This window comes from Danio aesculapii, chromosome 22 (assembly GCF_903798145.1).
Source record: "Danio aesculapii chromosome 22, fDanAes4.1, whole genome shotgun sequence".
Classification (NCBI taxonomy): Eukaryota; Metazoa; Chordata; class Actinopteri; order Cypriniformes; family Danionidae; genus Danio; species Danio aesculapii.
In genome coordinates this window covers 27,908,014-27,931,359 of record NC_079456.1, presented here as the reverse complement: position 1 = coordinate 27,931,359, position 23,346 = coordinate 27,908,014, and the positions used below count along the sequence as shown (strand labels likewise).

Genomic DNA, 23,346 nt, shown 5'->3' with positions numbered 1-23,346 from the left:
GGGGTCCTTTCCAGGGGGTGCGGGTGCGGTGACACAGCGCAGTGACAGTCACTCGGTGTGTGCCCGCGTGCCATGCGCGTCTGGGGACCCGATCGTGAAGCCAATGCTGTAGTGGTCTCATATGGAGCAATCCGAGCGGCGTGGCCGCGGCTGCGGATGCCATATGCCCCAGGAGCCTCTGAAATAATTTCAGGGGGACCACTTTTTTTCCTGTCGAACTCTCTCAGACAGTTCAGCATTACCTCGGCGCGCTCTCGTGAGAGGCGCGCCTCCATAGTGATCGAGTCCTGCTCCAACCCGAGAAAAGAGATGCTCTGCACGGGGGCGAGCTTGCTCTTTTCTCGGTTGACCTGAAACCCCAACGGGCGGAGGTGCCGGAGCACCTTGTCTCTGTGCATAATCAATTGCTCCCGAGAGTGGGCTAAAAATCAGCCAGTCGTCGAAATAATTGAGCGTGCGGATGCCGGCGAGCCGAAGGGGCGCGAGGGCACCCTCCGCGAGCTTGGTGAAAACTCGCGGAGACAGAGAGAGCCCGAAGGGGAGGACCTTGTATTGCCACGCTCGACCTTCAAACGCAAACCGCAGAAACTGCCGGTGGCGTGGAAGTGTGGAGATATGAAAATACGCGTCCTTCAGATCTATCGCTGCAAACCAATCCTGAGGACGAACGCATCGCGTGATGCGCATCTGCGTAAGCATTCCGGAGCGCAGCCTGTGAAGGCAGCGGTTCAAAATGTGCAGATATAGGATTGGCCATAGCCCACCGCTCTTTTTTGGGCACGATGAAGTGCGGGCTGTAAAACCCGCGCTCCATCTCGGCTGGAGGGCCGGCTCGATTGCATCCTTCGCCAGGAGGACAGCAATCTCCTCTCGCAAGACAGGGGCGGATGCAGGAATGACCCTGGTTGCCCGTGAACCTGGGAGGCCGTTTCGCGAACTGAATCGCATAGCCGAGTCTGGTCGTATGGATGAGCCATTGCGATGGGCTGGCCCGCGCTAACCAGGCAGGCAGAGCCCCCGCAAATGGTCCCACCCGCACGATCACTGACGTGCCAGCGGCGGGGCAGCGTGGAGTGAGTGGGCTCATCCGGGGAGCGCTGGGGTCCCACAGGAGAGCAGGAGAGGAGATGTTCTCGTCTCGCACTTAAACTCCAGGAGAGGGGCTGGGAGTGGAGAGAAAGGAGACCGTTCTCTCACACTCCATGAGCCATTGGCGAAATGCACCGATCCTGCGAGCTGGAAGGCATAGCGTCCCAGACTGGCAGTGTTCGGGCTGTCACATCCGGAGGAGGGGAAAAGTGCTGTTTCACTGAGGATTTTGATGGCGTTTTTTTTTTTTTTTTTTTTTTTTTTTTACGCCTTTAAATAACGTGCCCCGCCCTCCAGCGGGGAAAGAGCAAATTCCCTCCTCCCCAGATGGCCCGCCTCAGGGATGCTTCGTGGTCCGTTTTACCGAACTTAGCGGCGCCCTGGGCAGGGGATGCTGGTTGCCTGCGCGATGCTCGGCGCAGCCGCGTGGCCGGAGGCGCAGGCGGGGCGGCGAAGCAAGGCTGCGGGCGGGCGTCCTCGGCGAAAAAGCAGTGGATGTGGATGGCTCGGCGGGGGGGATCGGTCATACAATCCCGCCGATAGAGACCTCGCCCATCGCCTCCGACTGCTCTATCACCGGCGTGAATTCCTGGGTGAATTCACCGCCAGTGTCGCCGAACAGGCCTGCCTGGGATATGGGTGAGTTAAGAAAGCGAACCTTGTCAACGTCACGCACATCACCAGGTTTAGCCTGAGGTGGCATTCCTGGATCGCGGATGTGATCATCGTCCTTCCCAGGGCACACACAGCCGACTTTTTTTTTTTTTTTTTTTTTTGTGTAAGAGCATAGTCGGTTGCGGTGCGGAGCGCATGCTCAGTCCTGGGTCAGAACCATCCTCGCGCAGCCGGGCCAGCGCCTGCGCTTGGTAGCGCTGGTAGGTGGCCATAGCGTGCATGGTGAGGGGGAAGGCGCACGCAGCACACTGCGTGAGCCTACTGTGCCCATCCAGGAAGAAGGGGATGGGGAGGCTTAGAAGGTCTCGCCTTCATCCTCCACATCACACCCCTCTAATCGGTCCGGCCGCGGGGCTGGGGGATAAACCATCTCCAGAGCCACGGCCGAAGCAGCCTGGGGAAGCACAGCCGCAAAGTCTGCTTCTGGATTCGACGCCGCGCTCGAAGTCCCGGAGGGAGCGAGCGGGTTCGAATCCTCGTCAGACCTTGACAGCCCAACCTCCATGGATGGTGAGGATGGAAGCGCACGCAGATCGGGCAGAAAAAAGTGCCCTCAGGACAGCGTGAGTTTACTGTGCACTTCCGGGAAGAAGGGGACGGGAGGCTTTGAAGGTCTTGCCTCCTTATATCCTCCACATACACCCATCTAGTCGGTCCGGCCGCGGGGCTGGGGGATAAACCATCACCAGACCCACGGCCGAAGCAGCCCGAGAAAGCACGGCCATCACGTCTGCTTTTTAGATGCTAACGCCGCGCTCTCCACCCCGGAGGGAGGGAGCGAGCGGGCTCGCATCCTCATCAAACAATGACAGCCCATCCTCCGATGCAGCGATGGACATCTGACCCCCGGTGTCATCAGGTGAGAGAGCGACCATCCAAGGACGGAGCGCTTCTCTTCACCTGAAGCTTGGATGGAGCGCGTGGAGGAGCGAGAGGTCCGCGGCCCGGGGGCGGCGGATTTACTCTCACTGAAACCCTCAGATCTGCCCGAGTGCCAACCGCAGTGCGGGGGACAACTGGGGTGGGTGGCTCTTTTGCAAGAGCGAGCCGCGATCTTAACTGCGCAACAGTCATGACATCAGTGATGGCATGCACTGCCCGCGAGCACCGCATTAACATGCTGGACCCCCAGACATGAAACGCTGTGCTCGTGCCCATCATCCGGGGATAGGAAACCACCGCATCCAGAAACGCACGGTCGGAGTGACGTCTTGAAAAAGACGCGCTGCACGACCGTGTTGCTCTTTTAGGAAAGTTTTTTTCCTATATACAAACCGCTCTTGGAGGACCGGACCCAAAGGACGCCAGGCAAGGGAGAAATACCCAGCTCGACCATCTGCCACTGCGTATACGCGCTCTGGACCGGGAGAAGCTGCTTTTTGATCTCTCTCTGTAGACACAGGTTGGAGATACCCTCAAAGACTCTCTCAGAAGCTTCGTGAAAGGCTCTGAAAGCGAAAGGATGTCGAGCATGGCACTGGCTGCGTCTTTATAGCATGACTGATTGTCATTGACGCCAGCTGTGCACGCTGACGCTGCCAACTCATTGGCATTTCATTGGCCCGTTTTTATACTCTTTCAGATGATTGGATTCTGACGAAATCCCCATAGTGGAAGTTTCCACATAGCATTGGAGTTCCCCATCCGAAGGGGAACTTTTGTTCATCTACTGAAAAATTCAGTTTTTCATAAACTGAGCATTTATTTACCAAACCAAACTGTTAAAAAAAAAATAATTTATTTATTTTTGCTGTACTGTTCTGTTCTTGAACTGACATTTTCTTTACTGAACCATGCTGTTTGTTGATCAACTGTGATCAACTCATTTGTTTTATACTGAAATTATCTGTTTTGTTTTGTTTTGTTCAAATTACATTTTATGAACCTATGTTCTTTAGTCGTTGCTCCTCAGAGAGTAAGAGTATATGAATATCTGAAATTTGGTCGATGCATTTACACGCTGTAACCTGCAATGCATTGAATATTTATTAGTTCATAGATACCCTTTATACAACCAAGTCCATGTAATTGTAATAAAATCACAGGTGATTCAGATTTTTTTTGTATTTATCATGTGCTAATATTATGCATATCATTCTTGTTGAACTTTTACACTAATTTCAATATCTGACAGCAATTTTAATCACAAAGACCGATAACACAGACTAATATTTCCTTGTAGAAGTTTATTGGTCTCACGTGTTTGAGAAATTTGTAATCACAGTGCAAAAGATTCTTCTGTTGCGCAATATATACAAAAATATCTGGATGTAAAACTCACTGGTGAAAAAAAGACAACTTTACATTTATATACACACAGCAATGCACTGCAAAACTTCAGTATGAACTACGTGGGCTAGGTAGTATCTCCAAAGTGCCCACATGAGTCTCAATCACTCATATAGTGGAGTCTGTCATCTCAAAACAAGCCAAAACATGCAGTTTAGAGAGATAAGAGTCAATGAAAGTGTGTTTTTCCAGCCTGCAGAGCTGTACAGATCCAGTGGGCAGTTGGTGTACGGCTCCAGGCATGCTGCATAAGCCATAGCATGGGCCACATAGTTCTGCTCTTTGACTCCATGAAAGAGGTGCGCCATTGGGCCTTTGGCATAGATAGCCACATCTTCTCCTCCGTGTGTCTCAGACTCTAAGGGGACAGCAGCTTGTTGCTTGTACTCTTCATCATCTACCAAGAGATTTAAGTATGATATTAGTATTTGACAACAAAAGACACTCACTGGCTACTTTAAAGGGCTCCTATGATGTAAAATCAAGATGGTTGGACAGAACTGTGTGTATAGTGTGTCCACAGTCATATTGGAGTGCAATCAACACAAGGAGTCTCTTTTTTTTTAAATTTCCTGACATTAAAATAGGATTTAAATTCCAGAGATTTTGAGGCTTCATGTTTCACAAACTGATTTACTGGCATTTTCATGCACTTCCATACATTTCTTATTTTCCAAAGAGAAAATTTTGATTGTCAGTTCTGTGGGTGAAAGTCTTTGCTGAGTTTAGAGGAGAAAAATAGACTAAGCTGTTAGAAAACAGCAAAAATCAAATAACCCACTGAGGTTTGCAGAAGAAGAAAATAAAGATGATTAAGAAGTATAAGAAAAATGTGGAGAATTTATAAAATAAACATTGTTTATCAACATTAGATGTAACATACATGTAAACATTTAATGTACATTGCTGATGGGGAAACAACTAAAAAGATCCATAGTAATGTCAACAAAAAGCATAAAAAGTGATGTGCCAAGCAGGGGATTCCGGGAAAGTCAATTTACGATTATTTGCCCTATATATTAAGGAAACATGGATTTTTTACGGTAACATTTTTTCCGTTTTTTACCGTTGAAATCACGGCCATTTTTTCACAGTTCTCCAGAGCGCCAGGAGCTACGTTTTTTTGCAGTTTTTGTTTTCGTGAATCCACTAGAGGCTGCTGTGTATGCTTGTTCAGATCTCAAATTTCTCTTGCGAGTGCCATTCACACCTGCTGTTCTCACGTATATCCACCTGTTTTTTTTTTTTTTTACCACGTTTTCAGATTTTACCACATTCTCACCCTGTTATTTAATTGTTTATTTTATTTTGTGCCTTCTGTTATCGTCTTACGCTTTCTGGAACCGTTTTTCTCCGGAACTCAAACCCAGTTGTCGTGGTCAACTCCACTCTGCATCTCAAGTCCACTAACGTACATTGTGAGCTACTGGACAAACTGGTAATAGTGGGAAAGCCATCTATATGGAGCTAAGCGCTCAGCTGGTAAGTGCCTAAAGGAACGGCTTCATACCGCCCAGTAGCATTTTTTTTAAGACAAAATGCAACATACATACTTCTGGCTACATAATTCGCGATCTCCAGAAATTTGTATAGGGCTACATTTTCAGAATGAGCCTACATTGAAAGAAAGAAGATGTGTGACACTTCTATTATCGAAGATCAGGAAAATGAGGCTATATCTCCATATACTCAACAAAACAAGTCAGTATGCTATTAGATGCCTGATCTGAAGTGTTTTGAATTGTGCTACGACATTCAGTATGAAACAAAAAAGGCATTAAACATTTATGACAACATAAAAGCATGGAGAAATGTGTTGTTATCAGCGATTCAGACTGCTGCTGGTGGAGTAATGTGAGAGATCACAGCCAATCACTTTACAACCACAGTTTACCTAACTTACCCAAGCAAGATAATGTCCCTGATGTAAAGACAAAAGTTCTTATCACAAAAGGGCAAGATGTACCTAATAAAGTACATCTTGTATATTTCCTTTGCAATGTTAATAAAGCAATATAGGCTCATTCTGAAAACGTAGCCCTTTATACATTTCTAGAGATCGCAAATTATGTAGCCAGAACTAAGTATGAATGCATTTCATCTTTAAAATGAACTATACGGGGAATTATAACGCCGTTCCTTTTCTCGTTTACCAGCTGACAGCTTGCCTCCCTATGGATGGCTTTTCGCTGTTACAAGTTTGTCCGGTAGCTCGACACGTACATCAGCGGACTTGAGATGCAGAGCGGAGTTGACCGTGACAATGGTGTTCGAGTCCGGTAAAGAACAATTCCAGAAAGCAGGTAAAACAAAAACAGAAGCTAAAAAACTAAATAAACAAGTGAATAACATGGTGTGAATGAGGTAAAATCTGAAAACGTGGTGAAAATCAAGTAAGGTCTTTTCTGATTCTGGGTTGCTTTTTAAAACACTGCAGTTAGGTTTATAAAAGAGGTGGGCGGCTCAATCTGTGTTTTTTAAAACACTATAGGTTGGGTTTAGGGAAGGGGAAGGGTTGGGGGGAATTGGTCGGTTGGTTAGTCAGTAAGTCAGTCAGCTGACAGCAGCCTCTGGTGGATTTACAGAAGAACAGCAGGCATGAATGGCACTCGCAAGAGAAGTTTGAGATCTGAACAAGAGTACACAGGATTCGAGAAAACAAAAACTGAAAAAAATGTACCTCCTGGGATGTATTTTGCTCTCTCCAGAAATGTATATAGAGGTACGTAATCAGAATGAGCTTGGGTTGTCATAAAGGACTTTCATTTTCAGAAAAACATTATGTTCACACTTACAATAATCCAAAACTGAAACATTTCCTCTTGTTCCGTTCACATGATCGTATCCTGGCCCGTTGGCATACAAGATACTTGTGTATGGGAGATCATCTTCAGCCTGCTTAGGTGCCAGACCTGGAAAAATAAAAAAATAAATTAGCATTTTAGCAGAACTAGCCTTTTATTGAGCAATTGTTAAGAGTATTTAATTATAAACATATACATTGATGTGTTAGCGATGTAGAGCAGAGAGGGGGAGGCTGTGACAGTTTTCAAGATGTAGAGCTGGGGGTGGTGTTGGTTTGACTGTGTTCCAGATGTAAATGACTGTGTTTGCAAAAGTAGATGAGGGGTTGTGTTGATGGTGTTTGAGATAGAGTGTCGGGTGGGGGGTGATGGTGTACGAGATGGGGGTGGGGGGTGGGGGGGTTGAGTTGAGTGTGATGAAATGTAGACAGGGTGACAATGTTCAAGATGAAGGGTGGGGAGTAGAGGGTGGTGGTTGAGTTTGACGATGTTTGCAACGTAGATGGGTTGTGTGAGTGGTGTATGAAATGAAGAGTGGGAGTGGGGGGTTTCGGTTATGTCAAGTTCAGACTGCAGGATTTTCAAAGTAGTCGTGTCTCAGATGGTTTTTAAACTGCATGACTATCTAGGGTATCGCTTCGTCGCTGCTTTGTTTACACTGCAAGATGGATTGGCGACAGGGGGCTTCACACTGCATGACTTTAGAATAGGAAGAGTCGCTGCTTTACTCCCATTCATGAATTCTCTCACGAAGCATCATGGGATAGTGTAGCGTCCATCTGATGTGCACTTCAGAATCTTGCCAGAAATAGTAGGTCATCCAGGTACTTCTCACATACTACTTGGCTGGAACACTGTTTTTATTGTGCTATATAGTATGGAAGTTTGCAACTTCAGACGCAGCATAAGTCTGTGTGAACCAGAACTTCCTGACCATTTTTTTTTTTTTTATTTCAGTATGATAATGTGTTTGCAACTGTTGTGGAATATTGAGTAAGGGGCTGGATTTACTTTTACACTCTTCTCATCTTTCACAGCTAAACATATTTCGCTCAATCCACTGAACTGATGACGTCAGAGAAAGATTGTCATTACAGAGCAGAAGCGGATGGTCAGTGTTTGCTTACAGATCACCTAAACAAACAGCTTTTTCAGTCCATTAACTTCATTTATTAATTTTAGCAAAATAATATGTAACGATCCTGTCCACAAAAACAGGGCTATTTTGAAAACTGCATTTTTTTCTCAGCCGTTTTGTCCGTTTGTTCTGCAAATGCAGTATCAGATTGCTAAATCCAAAACTATTTGAAAACTTCTGTCAAGCTGAAGATTTTCAAAAACACCAGGGTCTGTGTTGTCAAAAACCCAGTGAGTTTTTGCCTTTTCTGCAACATCTTTTCCTGTGTGACATCAGATCATGTGCTGCAATTCCCATTGGTTTTAAAACACGCATCTCTGTAATTGAACAATCATCCGCAGTGCACCATGTTGACAGACAACCCGGACTAATAACCCTTTTTTGAAGCTTCTGATTGGCATGTCTTTACAGTTAGTTGCAACCATGCTGGTTGATGGCACTCATTGACTTCCATAGAATTTTTCTTCTGCTATGGGAGTCAATGAGTGCCATCAATCAGCATTCTGCCATCAATATCTGCATTTGTGTTCAACAGAAGAAAGAAACATTACGAGGGAGAGTAGATGATGAAGTAATCTTCATTTTTGGGTAAACTGTTAATTTAACAGTCATTATTTGAATGCCACAGCAGGACATAAGCTAGGGTGTACCAAAAATTGGGTTCCCCCGGGGAGTTTTTCCACCAAAGGTGAAGACATGGGAATGATCTGCGGTGACAACAGTGAGCGTGTCTGATTCACTGGTCAGCTCGGACACTCTCTGAATCGCTCGGTCGAACATGATGGTTTCTGTCAGAGCAAGTTTGGCAACCCCGTCGTGGTGTCCGTGGTCTATTCTGCCTCGTAAAACACAAACATGTTTTGCTGTTAGTAGAATATATGGTTGAAGCAGTAACACCGCTGTAAATGATAAATACTCATCTTCCACAAAGAGAAAAAAGCCTTTAGGATTCTTGCTGAGGATTTGAATGGCTTTCTCAGTCATGTCCACGATGGAGGGATCACGTGTACGATTCCTGAACACCTCAAATCTCATATCTTTGGGCTCAAACAGGCCTGAATGGGAAATATGAAGGAAAATATCATTAAAAGAAGCTGATAATAATTCCAAAATGTCCATATAAAATACCATAAAAGTATACCATATAGTAATTAATAGTAAATACTGTAGTGTTTTTGAACCATACTATAGTAAAGAAATATACTACTGTATATAGAAATATAAACAAACTTCCCAATACTGGAGTTTTCTACAGTTATAGGGTATATTATACTACAATACACCTCAGTTTACAGTAGTAAAATTTCTAAACTTTACAGAATTTATTACAGTTTATCAGTTCAATATAGTTAATACTACAGTATGCTGGAAAACATTCATTAACAAAGACTTGTATTCATTCATTTTCTTTTCGGTTTAGTCCCTTTATTAATCCGGGGTCGCCACAGCGGAATGAACCGCCAAGTCATCCAGCATATGTTTTACACAGCGGATGCCGTTCCAGCCCATCACTGGGAAACATCCATAGACACTCGTTCACACACATACACTACAGACAATTTTGCCAACCCAATTCACCTATACCACATGTTTTTGGATTTGTGGGGGAAACCGGAGCACCCAGAGGAAACCCATGCCAAAACGAGGAGAGCATGCAAACTCCACACAGAAACACCAACTGACCCAGCTGAGGCTTGAACCAGTGACCTTATTGCTGTGAGGCGAACGTGCTACCCACTACCCCACTGTGCAGCCCAATGACTTGTAAATACAGATATATATATACTAAACTTGACTTTAGTCTGGTTTATAAACACTTTAGTATTATAGTACTATTATACTATATTATATATAAGTACTATTGTATTATATAGCTATAGTATTTTTTTTCATGTGGATATGCATAAGAATACAGTATATGAGCATAATACAATAAATAAACTCTGAATGTGATTTTTGGATTACCAGGCTGGATAACTGGACTACCTAGTGGACTACTGAACAACTGTTTTCATTCATTCTGAAATGTCAATTATAAACTGGCCTTACCCATCAGGCAGTCTGTTGTTTTAACATCCACTGCATTGAACTGCTCTTTGTTCCAAACATACTGGGCGTTTCTTCCCTAATAAACCAAGCAGATAATAATGTCAGATTGCAGCAGTGGGTGGTTTACGATCACCATTTGTGCTGTGACAAATGCATTTCTTTGAAATACCTTGCGGGCATTGAGCCAAACGCTAATAAGATTTTTTTTGTCTTTGCGATCTCCTTTGTGAGATGATGAGGAGTATTCTGGGTCAGGGGTTCCCTTGGGTGTCATGTACATCCGGCCACCGCCAAGAATTACCTATAACAGAGACACACGTGTGTGAAATACATTTTTTATCTTTTATTCTGTCTTATATTTCAGTTATTCAAAGTATGCATTTGTAGGTAACACTTTAAAAATATGGTCCATTATTTAGTATTCGTATGTTAGTATTACCAACAAAAACTAAGAATGAACAATACCTGTGCAGCATTTATTAATCATAGTTTTAAAAAGCTAGAAAGTTGAAACTGGTTGTATAGATAGATACACTACCTGACAAAAGTCTTGTCGCCTGTCCTAGTTTTAGGAATAAATAATAACTTGAGTCCTAGTTGATCATTTGGTATCAGAAGTGGCTTATATAAAAGGCAAAGGGCTCTAGATTACGCTTATTTCACCAAAATAAAATATAATCATGCCTTGATTTTGAATGATTTAATTAGGACAGTAATGTCTCACTTTGCTTAGACAAAAGTTTGTCTTGTAGGGGTGTGATTATGACGTACCACCTGTTGTTGGTGTCCCTGGGGAAAATCCTCTTGCAGACACCAGACAACAGCTCATCAAACTGGGCTCGGCTCAATCTGAAGCACCGCTGAAAGCTTTCATCATCCATGTTAAGTTTATGAACTCACAGAACTGCTGCACCTCTGAAGGATCTAGTGCAGGGATTCTCAACCGGTGGGCCGCGGCAACTAGTGGGCCTCAGCGATGCTGCAGGTGGGCCGTGTGATAGCTTAAAAATGAACTTAAATATTATACTATAATTGTTTGATTTCATTTTTAAATATGTCATATTAAAATGATCAAAGTAATGGCATTTCCTGTTTTCTGTGACTGAATAAGCTAATTTGGACTCAAAACAGCCTCACTGTTAATTACAGACATGTGGCTTAAACTTCCAACCGCTGCGCGTCTAGGTCTACATTCTCAGTTGTATAAATCAAACCGTCACACAAATGTAAAGGTAACACTGATAAGAGTTTTAACAACCAGCTCATGCGTGCCTCATGTCCACGACCCATACTGTATCGCACGAGTCCGTTAATTCACAAATTATGCATGCTCTCTTTGTGTGAACACTTTAAATATCCACATACTGTAGTTGTCCGAAGTAATGTCCAGCAAGTGTTTTATAATGGACTTGTGACCATACAGGAGGATCTAGCGAGACTTGGTGGTGTTTCAGTAGTGAACAGCTGTTCACTGTTCCTGTCAGTGAACTCCAATAATATCCAGCTACAAACCAAACCACCTTCAGATCGATGTGTTTTAACAGATTTAAATGTTTTTTATGGTGTTTTACATTTCTTTGTTTATTTTAATGGATAGTAGATCAATAGATGAATAGTAGTCAGTCTAATTCAAAGCAGAAAGCATTTTTCCCGTGTCCTGTTGTCCTGTAAGGTTCATTTATTGATGAAAAGGCCCACACACTGCAGTTCTAAAGAATAAGTAAAGAATTCAGGAGCTTTGAACCTGTCTGCATTTTTAAATATTAAAATACATATTATTGTATTTTATATTATATTTAAATATATATTTATAATTTGAAAGTTTAAAGTTTGGTTTTTTTTAATGATCTAAAAAAGAGAGAATAATAGAAGGCAAAATAAATGTTTTGCTAATAAATAAAGCTTTAAAATGAGCATTTTCTCTAGACAATCAATTTGGACCTTCAAAAAAATTTCAGAGAAAAAGGTGGGCCTCAAAGTGAAAAAGGTTGAGAACCCCTGATCTAGTGGACTCAGACACAGCTCCAAACTAATCTACGCGGTTTTTCAGTCTTTATAAAGCACATAAACACAGCTATTCTCTCAATAAAATCCATGTTAGCAATTTAGCAACAAAGCTAGAGTCACCGGGCAGACAGAAGCCATGCCCCTGATGTGAATCCACATCTGCAATGAAGTGAATTTTACGCGCAAATGAAACGAGTAATCTCAAAATGTTCACGTGTCTATTTTATCCGCGTGTGCCAAGTCTAGTGTGAACACGGCATAAGAGTAGTTAGGCAGTTGCAATTGCTAGAGTACTGTGTTTTATAGCTATTGTTGGCTTCTAGATGAATGCTATGCAGTTGCTAGGGTACTTTGAGTGGGTGCTAGGGTGTTGGTTTTTTTAATTGGTTGCTATGCAACCATGCAAGAGTATTGTAAGTGGTTGATCGGTAGTTGCTTAGGTGTTTTATTTTTTTCTTTGTGGTTGCTATGCAGATCAGATGCTATCATACTCTGGGTGGTTTTTAGGAAGTTGCTTGCATATTGTGGGTAGCTGCTGGGCACTTTCTAGGGTGTTGCATGGGTACTCGAAGTATTAAATATTGGCTTGAGAAAGTCTGAAGCAGTTTGACAAAGCTAAAAGGTTGAAACTGGTTGTATAGATAGATAAATAATCTAAGTGGTTGCTAAGCAGCTGCCTAATTCAAATAAGTGGTTACTAGGGTGTTGCTCAGGTACTTTGAGAGATTGTTGAAAAGTTGCTATTGTGTTGCTAGTTTGATAGACAGTTGCTGAGTTCAACTAGGTGCTTCTTAGCGTATTTCTAGGAAATTTTCTAGTGTAATCAGGGTGGTTGTTAGGCAGTCGCTATGTGATTGCTAGAGCAGTGTGGTTTATTGCTAGTAGTTTCTAGATGATTGCTATGCAGTACTCGAAGTATTAAATATTGGCTTGAGAAAGTCTGAAGCAATTTGTAAAAAGCTAGAAAGTTGAAACTGGATGTATAGATAGATAAATAATCTAGGTGGTTGCTAAGCAGCTGCTTAATTCAAATAAGTGGTTACTAGGGTGTTGCTCAGGTACTTTGAGTGATTGCTGGGAAGTTGCTATTGTGTTGCTAGTGGTTGGTAGACAGTTGCTAAGTTTAACTAGGTGGTTGTTAGCGTATTGCTAGGCCATTTTCAAGTGTAATCGGGGTGGTTGCTAGGCATTTGCTATGTAATTGCTAGAGTACTGTGGTGTATTGCTAGTAGTTGGTTTCTAGATGATTGCTATGCAGTTGCTAGGGTACTTTGAGTTGCTGATAGGCAGTTGCTATGCTGTTTTATGGTCTCCTTTGTGGTTGCTATGTAGATCAGTTGCTATGATACTGTGGGTGGTTGCTAGGGTGTTGCTAGGAAGTTGCTAGCATACTGTGGGTGCTGCGAGGCAGTTTCTAGAGTACTGGATGTCTACTCTAGGTATTGTTATGGTATTCTAGGAGATTGCTAGGCAGTTACTAGAGTGTTGCTAGGCTATTATAATTGGTTGCTATGCATTTGCTAGGGTACACTGAGTGGTTGCTAGGTAGCTGCTAGGTTGTTGCTAGATTATTCTAATTGGTTGCTATGTATTTACAATGGTATTCTGAGTGGTTGATAGGCAGTTGCTATGCTGTTTTATGGTATTCTTTGTGGTTGCTATGTAGATCAGTTGTGGTTGCTAGCATACTGTGGGTGCTTGCAAGGCAGTTTCTAGGGTATTGCATGGGTAATCTAGGTATTGCCAAGGTATTCTAGAAGATTGCTAGGCTGTTCTAATTGGCTGCTATGCATTTGCTAGAGTACTCTGAGTTGTTGCTAGGCTTTTGCTAGGGTGTTGTTGGGGTATTCTAGGTGATTGCCATGCAGATCAGTTGCTATGGTACTCTTGGTGGTTGCTAGTGTGTTGTTTTATAGTTTGACAGTACTTAGAAACAGCAATTACATCAAAGCATAATAATTTACTTAACAGAACTGAAAATGGTTAATGAATTCAGTCAATAAGAGACTCAAGCTGGAATGATTTTTCAACTTGCCTGTCTAAATGAATGTATTCATTATAATTAATTAACTAGTTAATAATTATTTAGTCATATGAAGCTGTGCAGTGTACTGTTCCAAATTATTATTTTATTTTAGTGAAATATGGCTCACATCAATGTCAGTGTTGGTCACCAGCTGTGTGGCGATGTCTTTGCAGCCCTGCCGGCGGGCTTCGGAGGGCACATCTGCATCGCTGTACCATTTACGGCTGACTGAATGTGCATACGCAGCAGCCGGGGATGCATGCTGGACTCTGGTGGTGGTCACGATGCCAACAGACTTTCCTTAAGATGCACAGACACACATGCATTACCACATTTATCCTGCATGACAAAGCAATGATGCATTGGGATGAAAGAAGTTAAGAGAAATAATGATTAATGGTAATGTACAATATTCTACAAATATGTGTCTGTCAGTAAAGTGTAAATAGTATCATATTATGTACTATAATTCTAACCGCTTTTTACATGGTAAACAGAATATACAGTACCTTTGATTTTTTTTTTCTTTTTTTAATATTTCCCAAATTATGTTTGAAAGAGCAAGGAAATTTTTACAGTGTGTCTGATAATATTTTTTCTTCTGAAGAAAGTCTTATTTGTATTATTTTGGCTGGAATAAAAGCAGTTTTTAATTTTTTAAAATCCTTTTTAAAGTCAAAATTGTTAGCCGCTTTAAGCTATTTATTTTTTCAATAGTCTACAGAACAAACCATCATTATACAATAACTTACCTAATTATCCTAACCAACTTACCTAATTATCCTAACCCTAACCCTAACCTAATTATCCTAGTTAAGCCTTTAAATGTCACTTTAAGCTGTATAGAAGTGTCTTGAAAAATATCTAGTCAAATATTATTTACTGTCATCATGGCAAAGATAAAATAAATCTGAGTAGAACTGAGTTATTAAAACTATTATGTTTAGAACTGTGCTGAAAAAATCTCTCCGTTAAACAGAAAATGGGGAAAAATATAAGCAGGGGGCTAATAATTCAGGGGGGCTAATAATTCTGACTTCAACTGTATCCATTTACATAAAAAGTTATATACGTCACTATGTATAGTAGAGTGATGATACTAGTAGAGAGAAGCTTCTTGCTCCTGCACTACTGTGGAAGTGCGCTCATTTTTGTGATCGTTTTAGAACTTCCAATTTAATTGTCTATGGGAGAATTGACTCTACAATCAAGTGTGTTCATGACTATACATAAAAAGTAGAATAATGTAATAGGAAAATACCTGTTTGCAACATGAAGCAGCATAACAAATCCAACCCAGGCTCATTCAGAAAATGTACTGCTAAATACATTTCTGGAGAGCGCCAAATATGTCCCAGGAGGTACGTTTTTTCCACCGTTTTTTTTTTTCGCGAATCGTCCAGAGCCACTGTGTACGTTTTTTTAGATCTCAAATTTCTCTCGCGAGTGCCATTTTCTTGCATGTTCTCGCATAAATCCACCAGAGGCCACTGTCGACTGGCCGCCCGACTGACCAATCGACTGACCCACCCTCCTCCTTCCCTAAACCCAACCAATAATGGTTTCAAAAGTACCGATTGACCAGCGCCCACCCACTTCCCTAAACCCAACCGATTGTTTTCAAAACAATCCAGAAAAAGAAAAGTCCTTGGCTGGTTTTTAACATGTTTTCAGATTTTAGCACATTCTCACCCTGTTATTTACTTGTTTGTTGTATTTTTGGGCTTCTGTTATGGTCTTTACCTGCTTTCTGTTCTTCACTGGACTCAAACCCTGTTGTTGTGGTCGACTCCTCTCTGCTACATAGTTCGCAATCTCCAGAAATGTACTGTATATAGGGCTACGTTTTCAGAATGAGCCTGTCTTGAACAAATAAGTCCAAGTGAATGAAACTGGAAGTTTTGAGCCAAAAAGCTTCCAATGGCTGTGTCCACTCGTACAAGAGTACATGTAGGACCCTATCATACACCAGGTGCAATAAAGCGCAAGATGTGTTTAGCGCCATTTGTTGCTATTTTCAGACCAGCGCAACCCTAATTTTCATGTTTTGCACCACGTTGTTAAAATAGTAAATCCATTTGCGCCACTTTGTGGACTCATGGGTGTGCTGGTCTAAAAAGGAGGTGTGTTAAGGCACATTGTTGGCGCGTTGCTATTTTGAGGAACTGAAATAGACTGCGCCATTGACCAACTAAAAGCCGCTCTAAAGTCCAGCGCAGAGTGTAATAGTCATGCGCCTATGCGTGTCCAAACGCTTACACATTGCTTAATACACACAGGATGTACAGCAATGCACAAATATTTTTACGCATGAAAACAATTAAAGAATTAAAATGTTGCAAAAATTATTATTTTCTATGTCAATATAAAAAACAATACCTCCATGCCTTTTCATCTCGGGGGCTTTTTTTTCTGATTAATGTTAGCTACACAGCTAACTATCAGGCACCTGTAGAGTTTATGCATTCGGGTAAAACATATACAAATAAAATGGACCGGGTGCTTTTAAAAAATGAATGACAGTGAATGAAAGTCAAACCGGTGAGCCGTCTGAAAAAAAGTGCCCTTCTGAATCAAATCAGCAGAATGCCCTTCTGGATATTTCACTTATTTCGAAGACACTACTGACTACGCTTACATGGACATCTGTAATCTAGTTATTTCCCTTAATAGACAATACTGTATTTAAGGTGTTTACGTGAAGCGCTTTTATGTAAGAGTTTCCTGTAATTTTGGGTGACTTTAACGGCAGTTCGGCAGTTTCACCTTCACTCATGAACATTTCATTCATGCCCCCGTGACAAACTAGGGTATTAGATGCAAATAAGGAGTAAGGACTGGTGGAAGAGTGTTATGAAATTTAATAACGCCCGAATGGAAAGAAAAAACTTCTGCATTATGCAATGTGTGTGTGTGTGTGTGTGTGTGTGTGCGTGCGTGCGCGTGCGTGCGTGTGTGTGCGCGCGGTCCTTTACTGACAGCTGCGTGTGTGGATCTTGTTGGAAAATATGGCGAAAAGTCCTACATGACTGTAATAGTTTGATTTCAGTGTTTACTTCAATAACGCCACTAATACATGCATACTCCACGTCTTAATTCCATTTCTGTTCAGTTCAGTTATGACTTTAGTCGGATTAAGGTCATCAAAAATCACTGTTTTAAGCTTATGTAGGCCTACAGTTCAAAATTCATGTTTTACTGAATAAACAGTTAGTAAACAAAAGTACATCTTATTGAACATAATTTATTTTCATCACCAATAATCATAGTAGAACAGTTTCTCAAGCAGTTTGTGATGCATTTTGGAAACAGGAGATGAGCCCCTGGTCGAATGCACCACCTGGCTTGAGAAACCCGTTCTCAAACACTCACTTTTAGTTATTTGGGTAGCACACATAATCTGAATGCCTTTGGCAGAATTCAAATGAGCTATTTTAATCTAGAATAATCATTCATTCATTTTCTTTTCAGCTTAGTCCCTTTATTAATCCGGGGTCGCCACAGCGGAATGAACCGCCAACTTATCCAGCACATGTTTTATGCAGCGGATGCCCTTCCAGCCGCAACCCATCTCTGGGAAACATCCATACACACTCACGCACTATGAACAATTTAGCTTACCCAATTCACCTGTACCGCATGTCTTTGGACTGTGGGGAAACCGGAGCACCCGGAGGAAACCCATGCGGACACAGGGAGAACATGCAAACTTCACACAGAAACGCCAACAGACCCAGCCGAGGCTCAAACCAGCGACCTTCTTGCTGTGAAGCGACAGCACTACCTACTGTGCCACTGTGTCACCTTATCTAGATTAATCTAGATTAATTCCAAGATTACAGTGAGATTAATCTAAGTTTAAAAATTTATCTATGCCTACCTAAAAAAGAAACCCAAAGAAAAAGCAAGAAAACAGAACTCCGCTTGACCTGTGCCTTATTCTCTCAGCAGGAGCAATGGAAAAATCACTGCTTGCATGTCTGTAGGTGTGAAAATGGAAAATACCTTGTGCTTTGGCACGGTGCAGCACTGAGAAAACCTCATTGCCAAATGTTGTATTGCACTCGTAGGCCACTGCTTTGGCACTCAACCCCACCGTCTTGGCATTAGCCTTCACTCCACAGTGATACGCTGTAGCTGTGCTAGCGCTGTCTGCGACCTGCTTGTCCACACAATACGTCTGTTTGGAAACATATCAGATTACTCAGTTAGCAGATTTTTGACTTTTATTGTTAAACAGGTTTTTTACTCTATAAATCAGTCCATATAGTCATTATAGTCATGCCATATATAGATATGGACTTCACACTCCCTCCTGTGCTTTTTTAGGGCAGAGGTCACAATACTATCTAAACCAGGGATGTCCACACTCGGTCCTGGAGGGTGTTCTGCAAAGTTTAGTTCCAACCCCAATCAGACACAGCTGGCCTAGCTAATCAAACTCTTACTAGGCTTTCTTGAAACATTCTTGCAGGTGTGTTGAAGCAAGTTGGAGCTAAAATCTGCAGGACACCGGCCCTCCAGGACCGAGTTTGGACACCCCTGATCCAAACCATTGGTCTCAAATTCGTGGAGGGCCACAGCTTAGACTCTTTTGAATACCTTGATTAGTTGCATCAGCTGTGTTTTATTAGGGTTGGAGCAAAACTGCGGCCCTCCAGGAATCCAGTTTGAGATTCATACCTATTACAGGTCTTTCAATCTGTGCTAATAACCTAATGATCTGAATAAGGTGGGCTTGGTAAAGGAGACATGGAAAATGTGCAGAGCTGGTGGTCCTCCAGGAACGTGTGTGAAAAAACACTGATCTAAACAATGCATAATCTGCGAAAAAAGATATTTATTTATAATACAGTATTATTTTTCTATAATTAAATGAACTGGTGTTTTTTCCAATAGTATCTGACTACAAACTTGCAAATGCAATCTCAGACATGCAGTCTCAGACACATGCACTCATTACAGGGTGTCCACGGGGTCTTAAAAAGTATTAAAAGTTGATAAATCAATTATGAGAAAATTATGGCCTTTAAAATGTATTAAAAAGTCTTATCAGGTCTTAAATTTTGTTTGTTTAAAGTGTTTAACTCCCAAAAAGCATAAACATATTTATTTTTCTAAATTTTTTTATCCACGCAATCCACGTCCAGCCAAGCTCTATCTGGGTGATGTCACGTAATTTCTGACAAATGTGGCAAGGTGATGTTACGCTCTCTCCACATGTAGCGAAACCATAGAGCAAAACAGTCGGCAAAATGGGAAAATGTAAGTTTGCGTACTACTGGTTGGAGAAAGACAAGTTTAAACTGTGGCTGAAGCCTGTCGCTGAAAACAACCACGTAATTTATTTGTTCAAGCTTTGTTTCTTCCGAGCTTATCTGAGTTTTGTTGCACGGTTGTGCTCCATTGATTTATTTAACTACAACTGTTTATTAACAACTGTTTATTAAGATAAAGGTTTGATCAGTGGCGGATTTAGGCATGGGCAATATAGGCGATCGCCCAGAGCGGCATCTTGCTGGGGGTGGCATGGGGAGACATCCCCTAGTAAAAGATTTGAGACAGGGCTCGAAATTGCGACTGTTTTTTGATTGCATATGCGCCTGAAATTTTATCTATGCGACCTCAAAATATATTTAGGAGCTTTTGCACAAGTGCATAACTTGTTGTGTGTGACCGGTTTACACTGCCAAATGTTCACAGCATGTGCCGATTTAGGAGACATTCACACAGAATGCATCTTTGCACTTGAAACGCAGCGCTCAGGAATAGTTTAAAACTGTTGTCATGTCAACTTGCTGCAGTAAACTAAGCCCGCAATGCTTGCCCCACCTTCGTACTCTTCTTTTTGGCCCACTGCTCTAGAACTGAACCCGAATGGATTGGTTAAAATCAGCTGTCAATCACTCAGCCTATGCCTTCCTTCAGAAGACAGGGAGAGCTACACAGACAGATTTTGTTTTAGAAACCACCCAAAGCTACAAATAATGGCACATCTGATTACTGATAATGTGGTGAATGTTAATCCACCATCTACACTTTTTGAAGAGTGGATAAAAGACTTCCAGTGGCTTCAAGTCCGCTATGAAAATAACTAAAGCATTCACTGTAAAGTCTGTGGGATGAAATTTTCAGGTAACAGTTTGCTGCATCTACACATTTTAAGCACGAGAGGTTCTGTTTAATCCTTCATTTAATCGCCAGATTCTGTCAGCTGAGCAAGTGGCAGCTTTATGTACAATTTAACACCACATACACTATCGCAAAAGAACTTGCACTGACTAAGATTAAATTCATATTGCAGCTCATAAAAAGACCGGTATTGCTATTAAGATGACGTATGCAAATAATAAGGTATATGTCAAAAGCATCTGTGCAATATCAGACACCACCCGTGAGACCACAGCACAGTTATCGTTAACAGATTCATTCATGTCAAGCACTGTGTGCCGGGCCGGTGTATCCATTCGTGTATCTTTTGGTCACCCAATTATGTTCTAAAAATGTTTTTTCTTGTGATAATGGGATTTCGTTGAGACATATTTTCCTCACACTTGAAAATATATTTAGTTATCTTGTTAGTTTTGATTAGTGTTAATTTCAAATGCAATAAATCTGTTTATAAATCTTGTAGTAACGGTGCTCATAATTGGTGGGTGCGACTAAATTTTGGCTGGTGCGCCTACATTTTTAAAGTTAGGAGCACTAGTGCTATCAAGCAAAAAAGTTAATTTCGAGCCCTGTGAGATACGATTTACTTTATGTATTAATTTAGAGTGGCAATCCCAGAATAAAGACATTAGGGGCCATTCACATTTGGCATCTTTGGCACGCGGAGGTTTGTTATTCCCTATGCATAAACCATTCCCGCACACCTCACGTGCATGCACGCCGATAAAATAAACGCTGCTCATAACCTGTGAAACCGGATTTACAGCCTTTTATGTAGAGGTGTCGGCACACAGCGAGTTTTGCAAGTTGACAAAACTAAAGTTGATGTAATATGATGATGATGTTACTTTCACCAAGCATGGTTATAAAAGCAGAGAGGGATAACAGGTCAGGGAGGTAAAACTTCATAACCTTAATTCTCTGCCATGAGTCAGGTCTAAGACAACATATAAAAATATAAAACATTTATTTTTTTGTATTCTATAGAATTGTCATAATATTCATGCAAAAGTTTTCTTACGTGATCTTAGCATATCACTCCAGTTGTACATTGTTTTCCAGAAACATTTAGGATTGATTTCTGTTATTTATTTAGAATTATAATTGTATAATAATATTATTTAAAATTTATTGTGGTGGTGTGTATTATTTTCTAATAATTCAACAGCTACTTGTGCATAATAGCTGCAGCCACTGTTCAGATGTTGTACAGTATTTCAGACATTCGTCACTTGTCCTCAAACTGCTCCTGTGTGTTTGTCTAGTTTCTCACACATCTCCTCCAAAGCCTTCTGTTGTGTTTTGATGGGATTGACTGTTGTAGCTGTGAAATAACTGAAATCATTCAGCGTAGTTATACAGAATTACAACTATTGCAAAATGACTATTTCAGTTAAACACTGACTACTTTTACATGGACAACAGTAATCAAATTATTTGCATTAATCAAATTAAGAGAATAATAAGACTAAGGTGTTTACATGAGTTGCTTTTTGAGTGTTACTTTAATGATCCCGTTTTACATGTTATAGCACATAATTCGATTAACATCATCGCATCACTATCCGCATTTCCTCCGGAGTTTCATGCAATTTCGGGTGTATCATTTTTAATTTGCCGACTTTAACTGCTGTTTGGCACTTTCACTTTTATTCACGAACATTTCATGCTCGCCCTCCGTGACAAACGAGATTTAGAATGCAACTATGAACTGCTGGAAGAGTTTTGTTTTAAAGGGCACCTATGGTGAAAAATCTACTTTTAAAGCTGCTTGGACAGACATGTGTGTAGATGTAGTGTATAGACCGTCATATTGGGGTGATATAAACACACCCAGTCCTTTTTTTTTTTTGCAATTTAACAACATAAAAACGGTGGACCAATTGGAGCGGTTTTCAGATCGACTACAACTTGACGTAGGAGTGCGGTCCCCCCGCTCACCGAATTGATTGACTGCTGTGCGTATTAACATGTCCCGGTAGTTAAGTGTATAATCATATCAACAAGACCCAACGTGCGCAAAGCAACTGGGAATAAAAGGTCTGTTCAGTTTGCTAGGATCATTAATCATAATCAAATGTGATCAAGAGTGAGTTTTACAAGTTTAAAATGTTTTAAAACAGTGCACGTGTGTAATGAATTACAGCGATTTAGCTTAGCTTTACTTCATCAGCACAGCTGCGTGTCAGAACAATTATAAAGGAAGATGCTTCAATCCCGGTTTGTGGACGTTAAATCAGGTTTAGTTTGTTCATTAACATAACAGATATCCATACAGCAGTGGAGATTAACCTGTATCCTGTCACATATGCGTGCAAACAGAGTGCGAAGCTAAACATGCTCTCTCTCTCTCTCTCTCTCTCTCTCTCTCTCTCTCTCTCTCTCTCTCTCTCTCTCTGTGTGTGTATGTGGGTGTCTGCGCTATTGCTGTGTGTCTGAACTTTGTAACAACTTTGTGTGTGACACAAAAACTGCATCAAATACTGATTGGTAAAGTTCTTACTGTACTATTTCTCACAAATGCGATGTGAGATCTGCTTCCTGAGGCAGCTGTGTGCGGCGACTCAGGCATGTTGCTGACAGGCACGTGGGAACGGTGGGCGGGGAGGACTAGCCTTAAAGGCCCAGTACAAAAAAACAGCAACCAAGTTTTACCGGCTATAATACAGACACTTCAGACAGCTATAACAAATACTCTGATGGTTGTTTTGAGCTCAAACTTTACAGACACATTCTGGGGACACAAAAGACTTATATTAAATCTGAAAAAAAGGGCTAACCTAGGTGCCCTTTAATGGAAGATTATACCGCATGCTGAATGGAAAAAAAAAATCTCAGCATTTCACAATGCAGGTGTCTGTGGTCTGCACTGACTAGGTAGGTGCAAAGACTGTCAAACAGCTGTGTGTGTGGACTATTCTGTCGCAAAACGTGGCGAAAAGTCCTACATGATGAATATTAATTCGATTAAGGTGTTTACATGTCTGTACTGCACTTCAATAATGCGACTAAAATCGGCATACTCCACACGTCTTAATTTGATTTCTCTTTAGTTCGATTATGACCTTAATCTAATGAAATTAATCAAAAATCACTGT

At 41.5% G+C, this 23,346-nt stretch overlaps 1 protein-coding gene across 1 annotated transcript in view; it reads right to left on the bottom strand.

Annotated features, from left to right (window-relative positions):
- Positions 1-3,930: 3,930 nt before the first annotated feature.
- The window catches only part of alpi.1 (alkaline phosphatase, intestinal, tandem duplicate 1), a 31,298-nt gene continuing 11,882 nt past the window's right edge, over positions 3,931-23,346 (bottom strand). Inside the window, exons 4-11 of the mRNA XM_056447235.1 lie at positions 18,083-18,257; positions 14,205-14,377; positions 10,214-10,345; positions 10,045-10,120; positions 8,916-9,050; positions 8,646-8,837; positions 6,849-6,965; positions 3,931-4,450 (exon numbers count right to left, since the gene is read on the bottom strand). Of these exons, the coding sequence (XP_056303210.1) occupies positions 4,179-4,450; positions 6,849-6,965; positions 8,646-8,837; positions 8,916-9,050; positions 10,045-10,120; positions 10,214-10,345; positions 14,205-14,377; positions 18,083-18,257 (1,272 nt within the window). The 3' untranslated portion in view covers positions 3,931-4,178. The remainder of the gene's footprint in view (positions 4,451-6,848; positions 6,966-8,645; positions 8,838-8,915; positions 9,051-10,044; positions 10,121-10,213; positions 10,346-14,204; positions 14,378-18,082; positions 18,258-23,346) is intronic.